We start from the raw sequence: 16,951 nt of genomic DNA on the forward strand, positions 1-16,951 counted from the left end.
AGCTGTGTAGGTAGATACAGCTTTGAATCTCAGCCAACTGGGCCCCAAGTGTAAGTGTTAAGGGGATGGGGATGATCCACAACCAGACAACGTACTGCGGTGGTGTCTGCACCTAAGTTTTCTCTGCTGCGCATGAAGCGTCGTGGGAGCGAGAAGCCCCCAAAAGCGCTGTGCCTAATCACGTGGCTTCAGGATCCGTCCGCCGCGTGTCTTGAGCCAGAGCCGCCAGCAGAGGGCGCGCGGGAGACAACCGTGCTGAGGCCCGCAAGCTGCCGCTCTAGCCTGACCCGGGTCATAGAGTCGCATCGCTTCCGGCCCCGAGGCGGGGAAGGAGCCGGAAGTCCGGCGGGCTGAGGGTCTCGAGATGGAGGAGGGCGAGTACGAGTCGGTGCTCTGTGTCAAGCCGGAGGTTCACGTCTACCGCATCCCGCCGCGAGCCACCAACCGTGGTTACAGGTGACCGCTTGCCGCAAGGCCAGGCTGACCCCAATTTAACCCCTTCCCCGCCGCCCGACACGCCCACCGGGGGAGCCGAAGACGGCCCCGGCCGGTTTAGGGGAGAGGCGGGAGGTGATACTGCGGTTTCTTCCAGTTCGAGGCCAGAGCAGGGACGTCTCAGTCTGCCGCACGGGGCTCCCAGCGCGGGGAAGGCGTTGGAGCCGTGTTTAGCCGTGTCCCCAAGCGTGGTTGGGGGTGGTGGTGTCACAAGCCCTTTTCTTTCAGCCCTAATTGGTGGCCTTGAAGGGAACCTTGAAAAGCCTGAAGGGGGAGGGGTCCTATCACGGGCGGAAATCCCCAGGGGGAGGAAAACAGCTCAGAACTGGCCGAAAGGACCCGTCCCAGGAGCTGTAAGCGGATGGCCAGAGCCCAGGGACCCCTCCCTGCCCAGCTCCCTTGCACGAACCTCAGGCCTTATCACAGCTTGTGGCGGTTGGGAGGAGTGCATTTGCGCTGCTTCAGTGAAATGTTCCCCTGAGAGGGATAAACAGATGCTTGTAGGGACTGGAAGGGAACGCAGGAAAGGGCGCTTGTAGGGACTGGAAGGGAACGCAGGAAAGGGCAGTGGGGGTTGGAAGGAGACTTCCTTTTACGATATGCTTTTTTTGTGCTGTTTGCATTTTGTTACCAAGCCTATGCGTTACCTATGAAAAGAAGGAGGGAAAAAAAAAAGATGTACCTGTTACAGACAACCTGGTCTGTAGCTGTTTTGTGTCCCTGGGTCGGGGGTGGTGTCGCTTTTGAAGGCAATGTTTGTCTCAGTGATTTGGAATACAGGATTGGCCTGCACCGCAAGAATGGTGGAGTGTCCACATATCTGGCCTCTTGTTACTTTCCAATTGTGTTAACACGAACTTGTAGCTCATTTGCTAGATAACAGATTATTTTATTGAACACCTAGTACATCCATGGTGTAACTTAAAAGTAGCATGAAAGCAACAAGAGAAACAATTACAAAAACACGTTTGCTTTCTGTTATCAAACTGGAGATTGGACACCAAACCCGGATGGTCAGTCTACTCTGATCTCCTTCAGTAGGATGGGTTTGGTCCCTCCTGGCCCCCCGAGAGTGAGGTTCCCAAGTGTCAAGCCTGGCTAGTTTGGCATAGAGGAAACTGGCAGCCCCTGCCCTTGACCCTCAGAGCCCCTCTTAGCTTGGATCTAAGGCCTGTGTTGCCCCACTAGGAGGAACTGAAACTGAGTCTGCTGGTTGTGAATCGAGAGTCTGCATTTGTGTGGCCTTCAAAACAACCTGTGTCCATAGTTAATGGAGTCGCTTGGGGACTTCCAGGAAAAGCGTCTTGAAAACACCCAAGGTTCTTGCTATTTGGGGGTTTTACTGAACTGCTTCTTAGAAGTAAAATGTGAAGTTACTGCTTTAAAAGTACCCAAAGAAGCTATTGTGATAGGTCCGTGGTTTCCTGGGGTTCTTTCGGCCTGGGACACCTTTGGGGTTATATTTGTTGGACACCCACCCACTTTCCTCACACGTATAGTTGCTCTTCTGTTCTCTTTCTGCTGTATGATTGCTCCCGCCCTGCCTTTCCTCTGAGATCATCTCACGGGTCCCAAATGGTCACTCTGGCCCCCACAGCCCGGCAGTGTCTGAAACAGCAGGCCCAGGAACTGCTTCCATTACAGAAAGAAAACTGGAAGTCCTACTTCTGAGAAGAAGTCTCTGTAGTCTAGAACTGGGGTCGGCAAACTGCGACCCACTGTGTTTTTGTATGTCTCACAAGCTAAGGACGGTTTTTACATTTTTAAATAGTTGGGGAACATTTTAAAAGAAGGAATATTTCTTAATGCGAAAATTATATGAAATTCAGGTTTTTAGTGTCCAGAAAGTTGCGCTGAAATAACGGTCACACTCAGCAGAAAACACTCCATTCCAATCCGTAAAGCACCAGCACGCTCCTGTACTGTCGATGACTGCTTTTGCCCTACAGCCGCGGAGTGGGTAGTGGTGACAGGGATGGGATGGCCCTTTTCAGAGAAAGTTTGCCAGCCTCTGGTCCTGAGCAGGCAGCCCACATGCCCTCCCCATTCCCGTCCCCAGCATGGTTTTTGTCCCCTTAGGGCCGCGGAGTGGCAGCTGGACCAGCCATCATGGAGTGGCCGGCTGCGGATCACTGCAAAAGGGCAGGTGGCCTACATCAAGCTGGAGGACAGGACCTCAGGTAAAGGCAGGGGAGGCCCTAGTGGGGCTGAGATGCCACACCTCCTACTTTGTGAAGGGAAAGGCAGCCCTGGCCAGTCCACTCGGGTCATGGGAACCGATCCTCGAAATCAAAGGCCCAGCTGTACCTCTAAGCCGCCTCCATTCCCCCCACCTTTAATTGTAGAAAGCACTGTCTCCAGGTGTAAAAGGGAGTATTTCCTGTCAAGCATCTGTCTTTGGTGGGGGGCATCCTTAAGAACATACTAATTTTGGAATCCAGGAAGAGGAGACCTACAGGTTGGTCCCAGGTAGGAAGCCCCAGAGTTTGCTTTGAAGACCAGCTTTGGGGGGAAGACGCACAACCTTCTGCAATTGAGGTCTGCTTCTTACTCAGGAATTCTGTTTATCAACTAAATGGTAACTCCCCAGACTGACCACGCCCATTAACTGAAAGAGCCGGAAGCTGTCCTACTCAGCTCTTTCTTTGGTGAAAGGACAAGCCAAGCTGGGCTGTGTTGGGGTCAGCTGGCAGATGTCACCTTAGGGGAAATCTGTCTGGAAGTCATGTGCTACCAGGGCCTCCGGGTGAGCTGTGGAGGGCAATGCGGTCTGAAAGAGCCCCAGCCCCCAGAGCAGGCATCGGGCACCGCGGCATTCAGTCATTTATTTTTCTAACACGTAGAGATTTTCCTGGGTGGGATGGGACCAAGTGTAAAGCGTCATAGGCAAAACCGGCCGCCTCCGAGAACTGCATCTCTTGTGTCTGAGCTGTGAGTCCTTGAGCGAGCCACACATGACCTCTAGTGCCTCGGCCTCCTTTTTGAAATGGGGATCACATTGGCTCATACTTCACAGGATCGTTGGAAGTGCGAAGTGAGCACACATTTATCCAGTTGCTTTGTGAACTGCAAGGTGACCCAAAGCATTGATCTGTTCTGGAACATGGGGCTGGCTGGGTATTGGCTGCGGAGGAGTTTGAAAAGACAGCTGCTGTGACTAGGCCAGAGGACTCTGGCTTTGAGGTTTGCTGGGGTGTCCCAGGTGATCTCACAAGGCATGGCAACACCTGTTTTCTGGGAGCCTTGGGAACGGACTTTACGGTGACAGCCTAGTGGAACAGCGACTGCCCAGAGTGGAGCCTACCCTGCAGGAGCCATCCCAGCATGCTCTTCGCTCGGGTCAGGCCTGCTGGGTCCTCTTTGTCTCTCGCTCTGCACTCCTTCTCGGCCAAGGCTAGTGGCATTCGGGCCAGGGGAGTGTTGCGGGCTGTCAAGTCAAATTTCAGATGGGTAGCAACATCCCTGGCCTCTGTCCCCCAGATGCCAATAGCACCGCCCAAGTTGTGAAAACCAAAAATCTCTTCACACATTGCCACATATCCCTGGGGGGGATATGGGCGGATAGGGAGCAAAACCACCCTTGGTTGAGAATCACTGCTCTAGGCCGAAGGCGTCCAGGTGAGTCCCAGATCCCCAGGGACCAAACTAGGGGAGCAGAGAAATTATCAAGAAGCTACAGACTTGGGGTCCACCGATTTGGATTCAGTTCAGCCTTGATTGCACAGTCACCTGTGAACCCCAGCATTGAGTAGAGAAGCCTTGGTCAAGTCCTGGAAGCGCGGACAGAGGTCAGCACCTGTGGAAGTGATGCGAGTCCAGAATGCCCCCAGAGGTGTGCAGTGCACTGGGGCCTAGAGAGCCGGAGTGACAAGGGATGTGTTCCGCAGGGGCCCCTTTTAAAACTGGTGGTCCTCTTGGCCTATCTCAGCTGCTTCAGATCCTCCTCCTCTTTTTTTTTTTTAAAGATTTTATTTATTTATTGGTCAGAGAGAGAGAAAGAGCACAAGCAGGAGGAGAGGCAGGCAGAGGGAGAAGCAGGCTCCCCGCTGAGCAAGGAGCCCGACACAGGACCCTATCCCAGCACCCTGGGATCATGACCTGAGCCGAAGGCAGACGCTTAACCGACTGAGCCCCCCAGGCGCCCCTGCTTCACATTCTTCTGTAGGTGCCCAAACCCTCTTTCAGTGGATTCCGCGGCTCCTGTGCAGTCCTGCCTCAGGTCCCAGGCCTTTTCTGAGGTTGTGCTGTACCTGGACCAGGGCCTGCCTGCTCTGGGGCCCTCGGGTGTGGGCAGGTCAGCTCTAGCTCAGCCTTCCTGTGGGAATGGAGTTCCAGCATTGCTAGAGCTTTGGATTGTCAGAGAAGACCAGAAATCTGGATTATTTTACATGTAATTTGGTTTTGAAAAGTTTGGCAGTTAAATTAAGAATATTAACACTGGGCTGTATCTGACCTGCAGGCCACTCCTGACTTAAACCTTTCCTTGGTTATAGGTCTGTGTCTTCTCTTCCATCAGAATGGATTTGATTTGAACCCCAGAGTAAGGTTTGCCTCGCTGCCTTTCAGGAAAAAGACCCCAGTGGTGTGATAGAAATGTCAGGCTGGAAGGGGGCTCAAGGCTCACCCTAACTTGTGCTTCCAGGGGAGCTCTTCGCTCAGGCCCCGGTGGATCAGTTTCCTGGCACAGCCGTGGAGAGCGTGACGGATTCCAGCAGGTACTTCGTTATCCGCATCGAAGATGGAAACGGTAGGTGCGGGTCTCGGGGGGGTCCTCCTCATGAGAAGGGTTTCCTCTGCCTCTGGCAAGTGGGATTAATCATGTGTTGTCCCCAGGACGCCGGGCGTTTATTGGAATTGGCTTCGGGGACCGAGGCGATGCCTTTGACTTCAATGTTGCATTGCAGGACCATTTCAAGTGAGTGGTTCCTGGCCACACGTGCTCATGCCTCCTCCCTGCTTTCCCTGGACAGAATGGTTTCCCAGCTTAGGATACCCAGCTGGTTGTGTGGGATTCGTCTGCTAGCAGAGCCTCCGGGAAACTCCCTGCTCCTGTGGGGCAGGCTGCCTTCTCTCCTTTCCAGTCCTTTCCCTTTCGCCCGGGCCTGTCTCTCACTGGTCAGTGGGCCCGGCCTCTGAGCTGCCATACCTCTTCCCTTACCGGCACCAGAGGAGCCGGAGGCCGTGGGAGGCTCATGGGAGGCTCATGGGAGGCTCATGGGAGGCTCATGGGGCCTTCCTGAGCCTGTTCCTCCGTGATATGTCCTGGGAGTCCTTTCTAAAGCTAAGACAAGGGCAGGAAAGACTGCTCCCCTGCCACCTGCAGGCCTCCATCTCTGGCCGCTGGGAAGTTGGAGTTTGTGCAGCGACTCATGTGGGCACGTCTGGCCCTTGCCTGGCCTGTTGTCCCTGCCCAGGGGGCTGCTAGATGGGTATCGTGTGGAGGACCTTTGTGTTGCTCTCTACTTCCTGGGCATCTGTCTTGTCTCACCATCTACCTTATGAGTCCTTGTGGGTGGGGGGTGTGGATGCACTGTCCTAGTCCTCATGCCAAGTGTTAGGGAGGAAAGGGCCAGGTTCTCAGATTTCCTGAAGACTGGTGTCAGGACCTTCTTTTACATCCATGAGCTCACTGAATTTTCATAGCTGTCTTTAACACATACAGAATTGTATTCCCATTTTGTTGATGAGGAAACTGATGTGCACGCAGCTACTTATGTGTCAGAGTCAGGATTTGAATTCAGGCCCAACTTCCAAGCCTGCATGTGCTCTTTCTGCCATATAAAACCTCTTCCTGGAGCGATGGCAGGTGGAGGTGGAGTGAGGGAGTGAATGCAGGGCGGCTGGTCTCTTCCTCACCTTTTTCTTCTTATCCTCTGCCCAGGTGGGTGAAACAGCAGTGTGAATTTGCAAAACAGGCCCAGAACCCAGACCAGGGCCCCAAGTTGGACCTAGGCTTCAAAGAGGGCCAGACCATCAAGCTCAACATCGCGGTGAGTCCCACCCTCACTTGGCTTTGTTGGCCAGCACCCAACCCCAGCCCAGAGCCCACCCCTCTTTTCCCACCCTTCAGTTCCATCAGTTGAGTAGATGTTTGTGGATCAGCGGCCTTTTGCCAGGTCCTGTGCCGGGGGTAAACGAGAGAGCTCTGCTCTCATGGAGCTCAGAGTTAAACGGAGATGGGCGAGACAAGATATGACCACAACCTGGCAGGGGAGGGGATGCAGCGCAGTGCCATGAGCTCCTAGAGGAGGGGCACGCAGCCCATAGTTAGGGGAAGCAAGGAAGGGTTCCTGGAAGAAGTGACCTGTAAGGAAGGGGAAAGAGGGGGATCAAAAGGCGGTTCAAGCAGAGGGAACAGCATGTGCAAAGCCTCTGAGTTGAAAAGAAGCATCAGTCACTTGCTCCCAGAGCTGGCATTTCTGACCAGGCTCTTAGAATAGGGGTCAGCTGCATCCTGGCCTTGCACCTCGAGTAAGGAAGATTTGGGAGAGCTCTGGACAGGAAGGTGTTGAGGTAGGTGCTAGGATTCATGGGCAGCTTCTGCTGGTGGTGGTGGTGTCCTGACACCCCGTGTATTCATCTTGAGCTGCCCTGCATCTGGGTTTCCCCTTGTTAGCTCCTATGGAGAATGGAAAAAGGTAGGGCTGGGCTGGGTGTCCAGGACTCGGTCCTCACCGGACTACAGGGAGTGGGGGTTGGAGTGATTTGGGGGAACCAAGGACCACATGGAAATGTTTTTTGAAGAAACTTTGTAACCCTAAGATAATGCTCTTCCTCTTTACTTCCTCTTTATTTACTATCTCTTTCTCCTCTTTTCTGCTTCATGCTGGTGATGATTTGGGACCCTTGACGTTGGCCAACTGGCCCTTAAGAGAAAATACAGGTCATGTCCAGTGGACTGGTTGGGATGTGATTCCTCTCTTGCTGGGAGGAGACTAACATTTAATGAGCATCAGCTGTGTGCCAGGTAGTGGTTTGTTTTTTTTTTTTTTTAAGGCACTTATATGAATTAAGCATTCTTCCATTTTACAGGCAAGGAAATGAGGCTTAGAGAGTTTAAGGGATTTGCCCAGGTCATAGAGCTGGAAATAACCAGCACAGCTGGACTCTGACTGAGGGCTTTGAGGCTTCTGGCTTCAGGGCTGTGGTCTTAGTGCTGGATTAAGCTGCTGCTCCTTACAAGGTGGGAACTGTGTCTTCATCTTTGTAACTTGCACTGGTTTCCGGCTCACATCAGGACTCAGGTTTTGGTTTTTGTTTTTAATTTTCTTTTTTTTTTTTTTAAGATTTTATTTATTTACTTGAGAGCAGGGGCAGGGGCAGGGGGAGAGAGAAAGGGAGAAGCAGACTGCCCACTGAGCAGGGAGCCCAATGGAGGGCTCGATCCCAGGACACTGAGATCATGACTGGAGCTGAAGTCAGATGCTTAACTGGCTGAGCCACCTAGGCGCCCCTTTTTTTTTTAATGTTTTATGGAAGTACGATATGCATACAGAAAAGTGCACACATTATAAATGCAGAACTCAGTGAATTTTTGAAAACCAAATGTACCCACGCAAACTAGCCCCCAGATCAAGAAGCAGAGATTATCTGCATTCTGGAAGCCCCTCTCCTGTTCTTGTCCACAGGACAGAGTCACCACGGTCCTGATGTGGAATGCCCTAGATTTTGTTTTCAAACAAAATCTGCCTCTGTTCTGTTGCTGATAGTTTGTCCATTGTCACAGCAGTGGTGTATTTCATTGTGAGAATGCATCACAGTGGTACTCTTTGTGGGTTTTGTTTTAAGATTTATTTATTTATTTGAGGTGAGGAGGGGCAGAGGGAGAGGGAGAGAGAATCCTCAAGCAGACTCCCTGCTGAGCGCAGAGCCCCACATGGAGCTCGATCCCACGACCTCAGATCACGACCTGAGCCCTGAGATCATGACCTGAGCCAAAACCAAGAGTCAGACGCTTCACCAGCTGAGCTCCCCAGGCGCCCCCCAGTGTTACTCTTTAACTGACAGTGAACACTGGGATAGTTGCCAGTTTGGAGCTATTACAAATAGTAATGGCTGTGAACGTCCAAGTACATGTCTTTCGGTGCCATGAGTATGTGTTTCTGTGGGGTCTGTTTCTAGGAGGGAAATTGTAGGGTCATCAGTTCACATGTTCAGCTTTACAGATTCTTCCAGACAGTTTCTTCAAGTAGCGTTCCCCGTTTACACCTCCTCCAGCAGTGTGTGAGTGAGCGTTCTGGTTGCTCCACATCCTTGTTGGCACTTGATAGTCTGCATTTTGGCCATTCTGGTGGCTGTGTGATGGTATAGCACTCGTTTTGATTTGTAGTTTTAATTTGTATTTCCCTGATGCTTAATGAAGCCAGGGCTGAGTTTTCTTTTTTTTTTTTTTAAAGATTTTATTTATTCATTTGAGACACAGATACAGAGAGAGAGAGAGAGAGAGAGCATGAGCAGTGGGAGAGGCAGAGGGAGAGGAAGAAGCAGACTCCCCGCCGAGTCAGGAGCCCTATGTGGGACTCGATCCCAGGACCCTGGGATCATGACCTGAGCCAAAGGCAGACGCTTAACCATCTGAGCCACCCAGGCGCCCCAGGGCTGAGTTTTCGCATTAGATGTATTTGGGATAGCTCTGGAATTGTGATGTGTTGAACACAGCTCACCACAGTGAGTGCTGGGCAGCTGTTGATCATCTTTTGGTTATACAGACGTTTGGGGCTTGGGGGCCACCTGGGCCCTCTTTGTGGGGTTTTCCGATAAGCAGGGGGACCCCAGCAGAACTGACTGGTTTGCATCCCTCGCCTCTCTTCAGAACATGAAGAAGAAGGAAGGAGCAGCTGGGACTCCCCGAGCGCGGCCCGCCAGCACAGGAGGACTGAGCCTGCTTCCCCCGCCCCCGGGGGGGAAATTCTCCACCCTGATCCCCCCGCCTGTGGAGCAGTTGTCTGCGGGGGGATCCCTCGTCCAGCCAGCAGTTGCTCCCAGTTCAGGTCAGTGCTCGGGATTCACTGTACTTGCTGTGAAAGCTGCACCTGCGGGTTCCTCTCCCCCGCCGGGTGCAGCTGGGGCCCCGTGGTGCTCCCTCCTTCACTCGCACTGTCCATCATGTGGTACCTGTCTGTGACACCATGAAGCTGATCCTGCCCAGACTGGGTAAGGGGTTCCTCTCTTCCCTGATACCTGCCACTTCCCCGCTTAGTGCCTCTGTCTACCCCCGATGGGTGGGGGCTGCAGATTGTTGGTTGTGACACAGATTTGCTATGAAAACATCAGCATGTGGGTTCCTGGTTCTTAGAAGCTGCTCAGTGTTTGTCGAGTGGGTGAGTGATAGAGACACGGTCTGCTCATATCTGGTAGGAGACAGAAGTCCTGGGCACAAAGACCCAATTGTATGGGTCCACATATGACCAGCCAGGATGATGTGGGGAGGCTCCATGGAAAAGGTGGCATTGAGGTGGGCCTTGAAGGGAGGAGATGGGGGCAGGGGACGCTTGGCATTCCAGACAGAAGAGTGTGAATAAGGCTCAGATTTTTAATCACCTGGTGTGTGTAGGAAAATGGATGTAGCATAAGTATGCCAGGGTGAGTGGTAGAAAATAAAATCGGGGATTTAGTTTAGAGCAAGGTCCTTGGTAAGGCCCTCGGGGTCCTGGGAAGCTGAGAGGCAACTCGCCCAGCACGCTATGCTCGTGCTTGTTCTAAGGTGTAAGGAATGCCTTTTGGTGACCCTGGGATTCCAGAAGTTAGTGCCCAGTACCAGCCACCGGTAGAGATGGGGAGCTAGCCCATTTCCTTGGCCTCTCCACCCTACCCGCCCAGCCTAGCTGATGTTCCAAGCCTTCCCCAGGCTGGGTGATTTCTCCACACAGATTTCACTAGGTTCTAGAGGACAGGATTGCAGGAAGCCTGCTTTCTTTCCCTTTTAAGGGTGTGGACATAGGCTTCCCCATCTGCCGGTCAGGCTTCCAACCTCAGCCTGTGGGGAATTCCAAGCCAAGGAGTGGGCAGGAGTAGTGGTCAGCCAGCCTCTGCCACGGTACCAGAAACCATTCTTCCAGCATTGTTTCTCAGAGTAACAGGACCACCTGCCTTGGCATCACCAGGAACGTGGACAAGAATCTGTGTTCCTAACATTATTTGTATGCTCACTGAGGTCTGAGAGCTGCTATCTTAGGCCTTCCGTCGGTTGCTGGTGCATGTTTAACAGCTAATATGGAGTATCTTGTCCACGTTCCTGGTGTCAGATAATGAGCCACGAAGAGCTACCATTTCTTAAGCACTTAGTATATCCTGTAAACCAGACTGGCTGAGTTCACATTCTAGCTTATCAGTTGTGTGACAGTCAGAAGATTGCCTGCTTCTCTGTGCCTCAGTTTTCTCATCTGTAGGATGGGGGCAGTCATCATAGCCTATGGTGTGGGTTTCTTGTGAGGATCAAATGAGCTGATCCGTGAACAATACCTAAAACACTAAGTGCTTGTGTTTGTCGGGTCTCAGTTCCACTAATGTGGTCATTATCACCACCGCGTGCTGGGCCTTCTCCAAGCATTCCATTGTATTAGCTCCTGCACCACAGACCAGTTCTGTGAAGTAGTCACTGTTATCGTCCCTCACCCCCGTTTGAGAGATAAGGAAACAGACTTGAGGGATGCGCATCAAGTCACACAGTTGGTCCTGGCCTGTCTTCCCCCAGGGCCTGGGATGGGTCTGAAGGAGACAATGCACAGTAAGCACTTGGCGAGCTGCAAAACTAAATCCTTGAGGGCCCTGGTGTTATCTGGTCTCCCGGCCCAGAGCAGATTAGAAATAGCAAATTGGTGGGAGGGCGGAGGGAGGAAGGCACAGGGCCTTTAGCAGGGACAGCAGCACGGGGCGAGGTGCTGGCGCAGAGGCAGGCACGGGAGCCCCAGGTGGCCCCACCTTGATGAAGAGAGACACACAGATACCGGCTTCTGTGTTGCTTCTTCTGGAAGGCTCGCCCCAAACCCTAACCACTTTGGGTCCCAGCACTTGGCACATGTCTGGAGCATAACTTTTTCATTCAGTTGATCCAGACCCTGGACTAAGGGCTCTACGTGAAGATGACCTTGCATCGTTGGTGGGCGGGAGATAGTGAATTTTAAACAGATTGCCAACATATAAGCAGTTGAAAACAAGGTCAGCTTCAGGTATGAGTGATGGATGGTGTGTGACTCGTCCTCCCTGGCACCCTGCCTTCCACCTTGTATGTATATGGCTTTCCACTTTTCTCTAGGAGCCCTCAAGGGCTCGTGAGCAGATGGAAATGTGGCAGCTTGTTTGTTTGTTTGTTTGTCCCAGAGCAGGTCTCTGTGTGTCTTTCCTGGCCACCCGGAATCATGAGACTGATTTCAGGGTCACTGAGACCACCAGAAAGAGAGATTTCTGACTCTTCTGTCTCCTTTTCTTCTCTCCCTGCCTGGCGGATTTGGGGACATCAGTAGGAGGTGCCACCATGTCCTGGCCACACCCCAAGCCTGCCACGACTGCTACCACCGACATCTGGGGAGACTTTACCAAATCCACAGGGTGAGGAGATGGTCACGTTTTTGTGGTGGGACTGGGGCCAGGGCTGTGTCCCTAGAAACCTGGGATTGTTCCAGATGCTTTTCTTCTGGTGTTTGGAGCAATCGCTCGGACTTGGACTTTTTCAGGCCAGCCAGAGGGCAGAGCCCCAGAGTGCCCGCTTTGGGTGGCATACTCGTCTCCGTGAAGGCTTTTCACTGCTCTCTACTGGTAGGGGACCTGGGGCTACACTGTAACTCTCTCTGGTCTTCCAACCGCCTTTGGCTCATCCCCAGTAGCAGCTCCCCTCTTCCTCCACCCCACTCTCCCCACCCCTGCCCCAGCTATCCCAGAACACTGGATAGAATTAACCTTGGCTCTAGCCTTGGCCCATCCTCGTGGTCTCTTGCCTTCTCTGCCTCAATAAAACTTGAAGCCTTTCCTTGGAGTCGAGGTGAAGAGATGCTAAAAACTTATTGCACCGTTGTTTATAGGGATAGTCTGTAGGACAGGACTCAGCACGTGTTTTCTATGGAGATAGATCGTTTAGGCTTTACAGACCTTATGGCCTCTTCTCAGTTTTGCTTTTGTAGCTCAAAAGCAGCCACGGATGGCGTGTAAGTGAATGGGCATGGCTCTGTGCCAGTAACACTTTATCTCCAGAGACAGAGAACTAGGTTTGGTCTCTGGGCTATAGTTTGCTGACCCCTGCTCCAGAACATTCAGGGACTCACTTCTTGGAGCTCTTTTTGCCTAGAGAGAAGCCACATTTTATCGACTTTGTATTTTCAAACATCTAAACTCTCCCACCCCTCCCTTTTTTCCTTTTACAGGTCGACTTCCAGCCAGACTCAACCAGGCACAGGCTGGGTCCAGTTCTGATCTGAGTGCAACCCCTCTTTTTCCTCATACAATTTCTGAAAAGGAACCACTTCACCTGGGCCGAAGGAAGGAGGACGAAGCACTCCCCAGCCAGCCTCTGTTTGGAGCATGACTCCTCTCCTCCTCACCTGACTTTCTTGACAGACTGGCATGTTAGGCAGTAAATTGGCACAATGTCACACTGTTTGCTGGGACCTGAGTGTGCAACCACAACACAGGAGGAGGAGAGCTCCAGCATCCCCATCCCTGTCCGTCTCTTGACATGAGAGACTCTGAGACTGCTGCTTCCATCCCATGACCCATATTAAACACAAGCCCCCAAAGCAAAAGAAGGGGTTGAGCGTGCTACCTGGCCTCAGCTGGGCCCTTCTCAGTGGTTACAGGTGTCCCGTGATCACTGTCCAGAAGGAGGGCCTTCTGCACTCCCGTTGGCTGTAGCCACTTCATTCAAGGTGCCTTCAGAGGGGGGATTCCTTCCTGATTTCTGGCAGGTTTATAGGCTGCAGCTCGAACAGCTAATCAGGAGGGAAATCAAGAGTATTAATCAGCTTTTAAAAAATCTTTAATGTTTGCTTTGCTAACGTGCTGATCTGCACTAACTTGCCTTTGCAAAAGGGACTGCTCCTGCAGGATGCGCCAGCAGGGGCCTCGGAAAGCATTCCACCGTGTCCGCCGTAGGAACTGCTCTGAGCTTCAGAAAGCAGTGTTCGTCTTGGCCAAGTGGCCTGGCTGCCGGATCTTCCGGGCCAGGTGGGCAGTGCCAGGCTGATGTAGGCGCCGGAAGCGTGTTTGGGCAGGAAAGCCGGAACTGTTCTCATGGAGGTGGGGGGGTCTGGCTGTCCTGTCCACCGACATTTCTCTGGGTTCACGGGCTGCCAGCACAGTTCCCAGGGGCCTTGGGTTTTCTTCTTGCTGTGGTTTCTGAAGTGCCTTGTCTGCAGACAGCCTCCTACTTTCTTTTCTCCTTCAGAGACTGTACATGACAGAAGGAGTTCTGAGTGAACTGGAAGCCTAGGGTTGCCTGTATTACTGGTTTATGAGAAATAATTTTACCTGAGCACACCTCGAAATTTGCTTTTCTCAGCATACTTTACCTCTTAATTGAAAGATCGATTTTTCGAAGGGTCAAGACAATGAACTGAAAAAAAAGAAAAAGTGTTGGCCTTTTTGTGGGACCAGATTCCGAAGATAAAAAAATAAATATTTTTGCTTCTGTCGATGTATATCAAGGATGAACATGTTTTTGGCAGCATGGCCACGAAACCATCCAGGGTGCCACAGCTAGACTCACAGCCGCCTCTCACCGCTGATCGTGTGTCCAGATTTCAAGTCTGGTGCCAGGGTGTCAGATTAGCCAGAGTAAGAGAATTGGGTCTTGTTGCCCTCAGGCAACCAGTAACTCTCCCCTGTGCATCTGGAAGAGCACCGTCTTTTTAGCTTGTAATGTGGGAGGGGGCCCCTGCCTCCCCCCAAGACCTCTCCACGGAAGCATCTTCCTAAATAGTAAGGGTGTACAGTCTTGCAGAAGCCAAAAACTAAAGGCCCCAGCACTTCCCATGCTCGAGGGTTCGGTAAGAAAGCTGCAGTTTTTGTTAGTTAAGGAAACCGCTGCTCTGGCTAAGAAACTGTCTAAGAGGGGGACTTAGAAAATTAGAATGAAGGGTCCTCTGCCCTTGGAATAAGAGTAAGGAATTTGCATCAGAGGAGTCTCAGGAGTAGTAAACTTTACGTCTGTTGCCCATTACATCCCATCTTCCAAAGCGCTTGAAGGCTGGAAAAGGAAGCTTACCTTCAAGGAGCCCTTCCTTCAGTGGAAGGACCTCCCCTTGGACCTGGGCTTTGGGTCTGGGCGCTCTCCTGGTTAGGCGGTGACCACAGGCTCCGTCCTTAAGTGTCACTCACAGGAGGCACAGAGGCACTAGCAGGTGCCCATATCCCGTAGTTTGGCCGTAGTTACCTTCATCTAGAACCAGATAACTTACCCGGAACCATTACTCAAAATGGTGGTGAGGCGGCTGGTGAAGCAGCTGTCAAGGATCTAACCCCCAAAACACCTTGACAGATCTGTGAGGGCTGGCGGTGAGGTAAGAAACAGTGTGGTGTTCTCCATCACCAACTGGAATCCTGGCTGGAAAAAAAAAAAACCTGCTGTGGGACTAGGGTCCCCAGGAAAATCCCCACTACGAAACCAGGCTGCTCTTCACTCAGACATCTGCCTGGAGCTTCCAAGTTGGTGGGGGGGATGGGGGTGTGTGAGGCCTGGGCTGCACTCTGCAGAGCAGGGGGATTTGAATACCCTGACAGACGAAGGTGGCTCCCGCAATTGCCACCACCAGGTGTGCACATCTCATGTAATCTCCTTCCAACGTAGGCCAGACCCGTGGCTTCTAAGCAACACAACAAGCAAAGGTGACAAGATGTTTCCATGATCACGTTACAGAACATTCCATCTGTCCTGCTGTCAGGACATCTGTCCAGAGACAGACCCTCTCTCCCTGCCTTTGGAGAAGCAAGCTGCCATGTGTGTGCTGCCCCAGTTGGAGAGTCAAAGAGGCGAGGAACTAGGGCAGCCTCAGGCTGACCGCCAACAGGGGACCAAAGCTCCTGGTCCAGCAGTCTGCAAGGAACGGGGCACTGCCCGCCCAAACCGCGGGAGACTGGAAGCCGGTCCTTCCCCAGCTGGCCGTTCAGATGAGCCCCAGCCCTGGCCAAGGCTTGACTGCAGCTGTGCAGAGGACCCGGCCAAGCTGGGCCCAGACTCCCGACCCAGAGAAACAGCCAGTAAATGTTTTAAGCTGCTAAATTTGTGGGGATACTGTTATACAGCAATAGATGACTAAGACAAGAAGTGAGCAAAGCGTGTTGGAAGTGGGAGTCTCAGAGAAAAGCATCTGGACAGATTCAAGGCCTTTGTGGCCTTGGCAGCTGACTTCACATGTTCTTTGGGCCTTGTTGACAGCTGTTGCTTGGTGACGCTTACTACGTGCTAGGCACTGTTCCATGCACTTGGCCTAAAACTCGTTTCGCCATCACATCAGCCCTACAAGGAGCTACTCACCGTTTTACAAACGATGAAACTGAAGCAGTGAGATTAGATAGTTTGCCCGAAGTCACGTGGGTGCTAAATGCTGGGTTAAGAGCTGGGTTAGAACCCCGGGCGTCTGGCTCCAGCATCCATGCTTTTTTATCAGGTGGATCTGTGCAACCAGGGCTGCCTCTAGGGCTGGCTCAGAAGACCTGGTTAATCCGTGGAAGTTCCCATTCTCCTAGTAGATCAAGAAAGCCACAATATGGCAGGTATCAAATGACAGGCCAAGGGTGGGCTTTGCCTCCTGGGTGATCAGAAGCCACTGCCATGCATCACGGCACATAGTAGGCTCTCAGTAGCTGTTGATTTCTCTGAGCAGAGAGTGATGGGAGGATGCCATGCTCTGTGGGCAGAATGGACCAGAGTTGGGAGAAGGCCAGTTTTTCCTTACTGCAGCTTGAACATAGATGTTTTAATGTTTTCTTCCAGATTACAGATGTAACGCAGGTACGAAAACAAAACCACAAAGGATATTAGCAATCATCCCAAGCATTCCTTGGTTTGTAGGAACATAGGCCCACATCTGCCTCTGTCTTCATGTGGGTTTCTCCTTGTGTCTCTGTGTGTGTCCTCTCCCTTTCTTGTAAGGACACCCTGCACTGGATTTAGGGCCTTAGGTGTATCGGTGGGCCTTAAACCCAGGATGATTTTATCTCAAAATTCTTAATTATATAATCCTTAATTATATCTACAAAGGCCCTATATCCAAATAAGGTCACATTCACAGGTATTAGGGGTTGGGACTTGAACGTATCTTTTGGGGGGACACAATTCAACTCGCCACAGTCTACCCACTCCAAGGTCCGTCAGTAGGGGATGGGTTATATAAATTTAGATACATCCATATAGTGGAATACTAGATTTTTTGGGGAAAATGGAATGAAAAAGCTCTTTATAGGGGCGCTTGGGTGGCTCAGTTGGTTAAGCTTTTGCCTTCAGCTCAGGTCATGATCCCGGATCCCT

The 16,951-nt window shown here is 52.0% G+C and overlaps 1 protein-coding gene across 4 annotated transcripts; it reads left to right on the top strand.

Moving 5' to 3' along the window:
• Positions 1-324: 324 nt before the first annotated feature.
• On the top strand, positions 325-14,143 carry NECAP2 (NECAP endocytosis associated 2). Of its 4 annotated transcripts, XM_021683487.1 has the most exons (9): positions 325-456; positions 2,575-2,675; positions 5,138-5,242; positions 5,329-5,410; positions 6,377-6,485; positions 9,308-9,392; positions 9,444-9,485; positions 11,955-12,042; positions 12,852-14,143. In XM_021683487.1, the coding sequence occupies exons 1-9, from the start codon at positions 365-367 to the stop codon at positions 12,898-12,900; spliced, it is 753 nt and encodes a 250-aa protein (XP_021539162.1). In that variant the 5' UTR covers positions 325-364; the 3' UTR covers positions 12,901-14,143. The 4 variants fall into 4 exon arrangements, with proteins under 4 accessions (XP_021539162.1, XP_021539160.1, XP_021539161.1 ...); XM_021683485.1 differs by having other exon boundaries at positions 9,308-9,485; XM_021683486.1 differs by having other exon boundaries at positions 9,308-9,485; positions 11,958-12,042.
• Positions 14,144-16,951: the final 2,808 nt, after the last annotated feature.

Source organism: Neomonachus schauinslandi, chromosome 4 (assembly GCF_002201575.2).
Source record: "Neomonachus schauinslandi chromosome 4, ASM220157v2, whole genome shotgun sequence".
NCBI lineage: Eukaryota > Metazoa > Chordata > Mammalia > Carnivora > Phocidae > Neomonachus > Neomonachus schauinslandi.

What these genes read in the sequence shown, in the direction of transcription:
- NECAP2 (XM_021683488.1), top strand. Translation starts at nt 365, where the DNA reads ATGGAGGAGGGCGAGTACGAGTCGGTGCTCTGTGTCAAGCCGGAGGTT. An exon ending in CCGCATCGAAGATGGAAACG is followed by an intron (nt 5,243 to 5,328) that starts GTAGGTGCGGGT and finishes TGTTGTCCCCAG; the next exon opens with GACGCCGGGCGTTTATTGGA. An exon ending in AGCAGTTGCTCCCAGTTCAG is followed by an intron (nt 9,486 to 12,851) that starts GTCAGTGCTCGG and finishes TTCCTTTTACAG; the next exon opens with GTCGACTTCCAGCCAGACTC.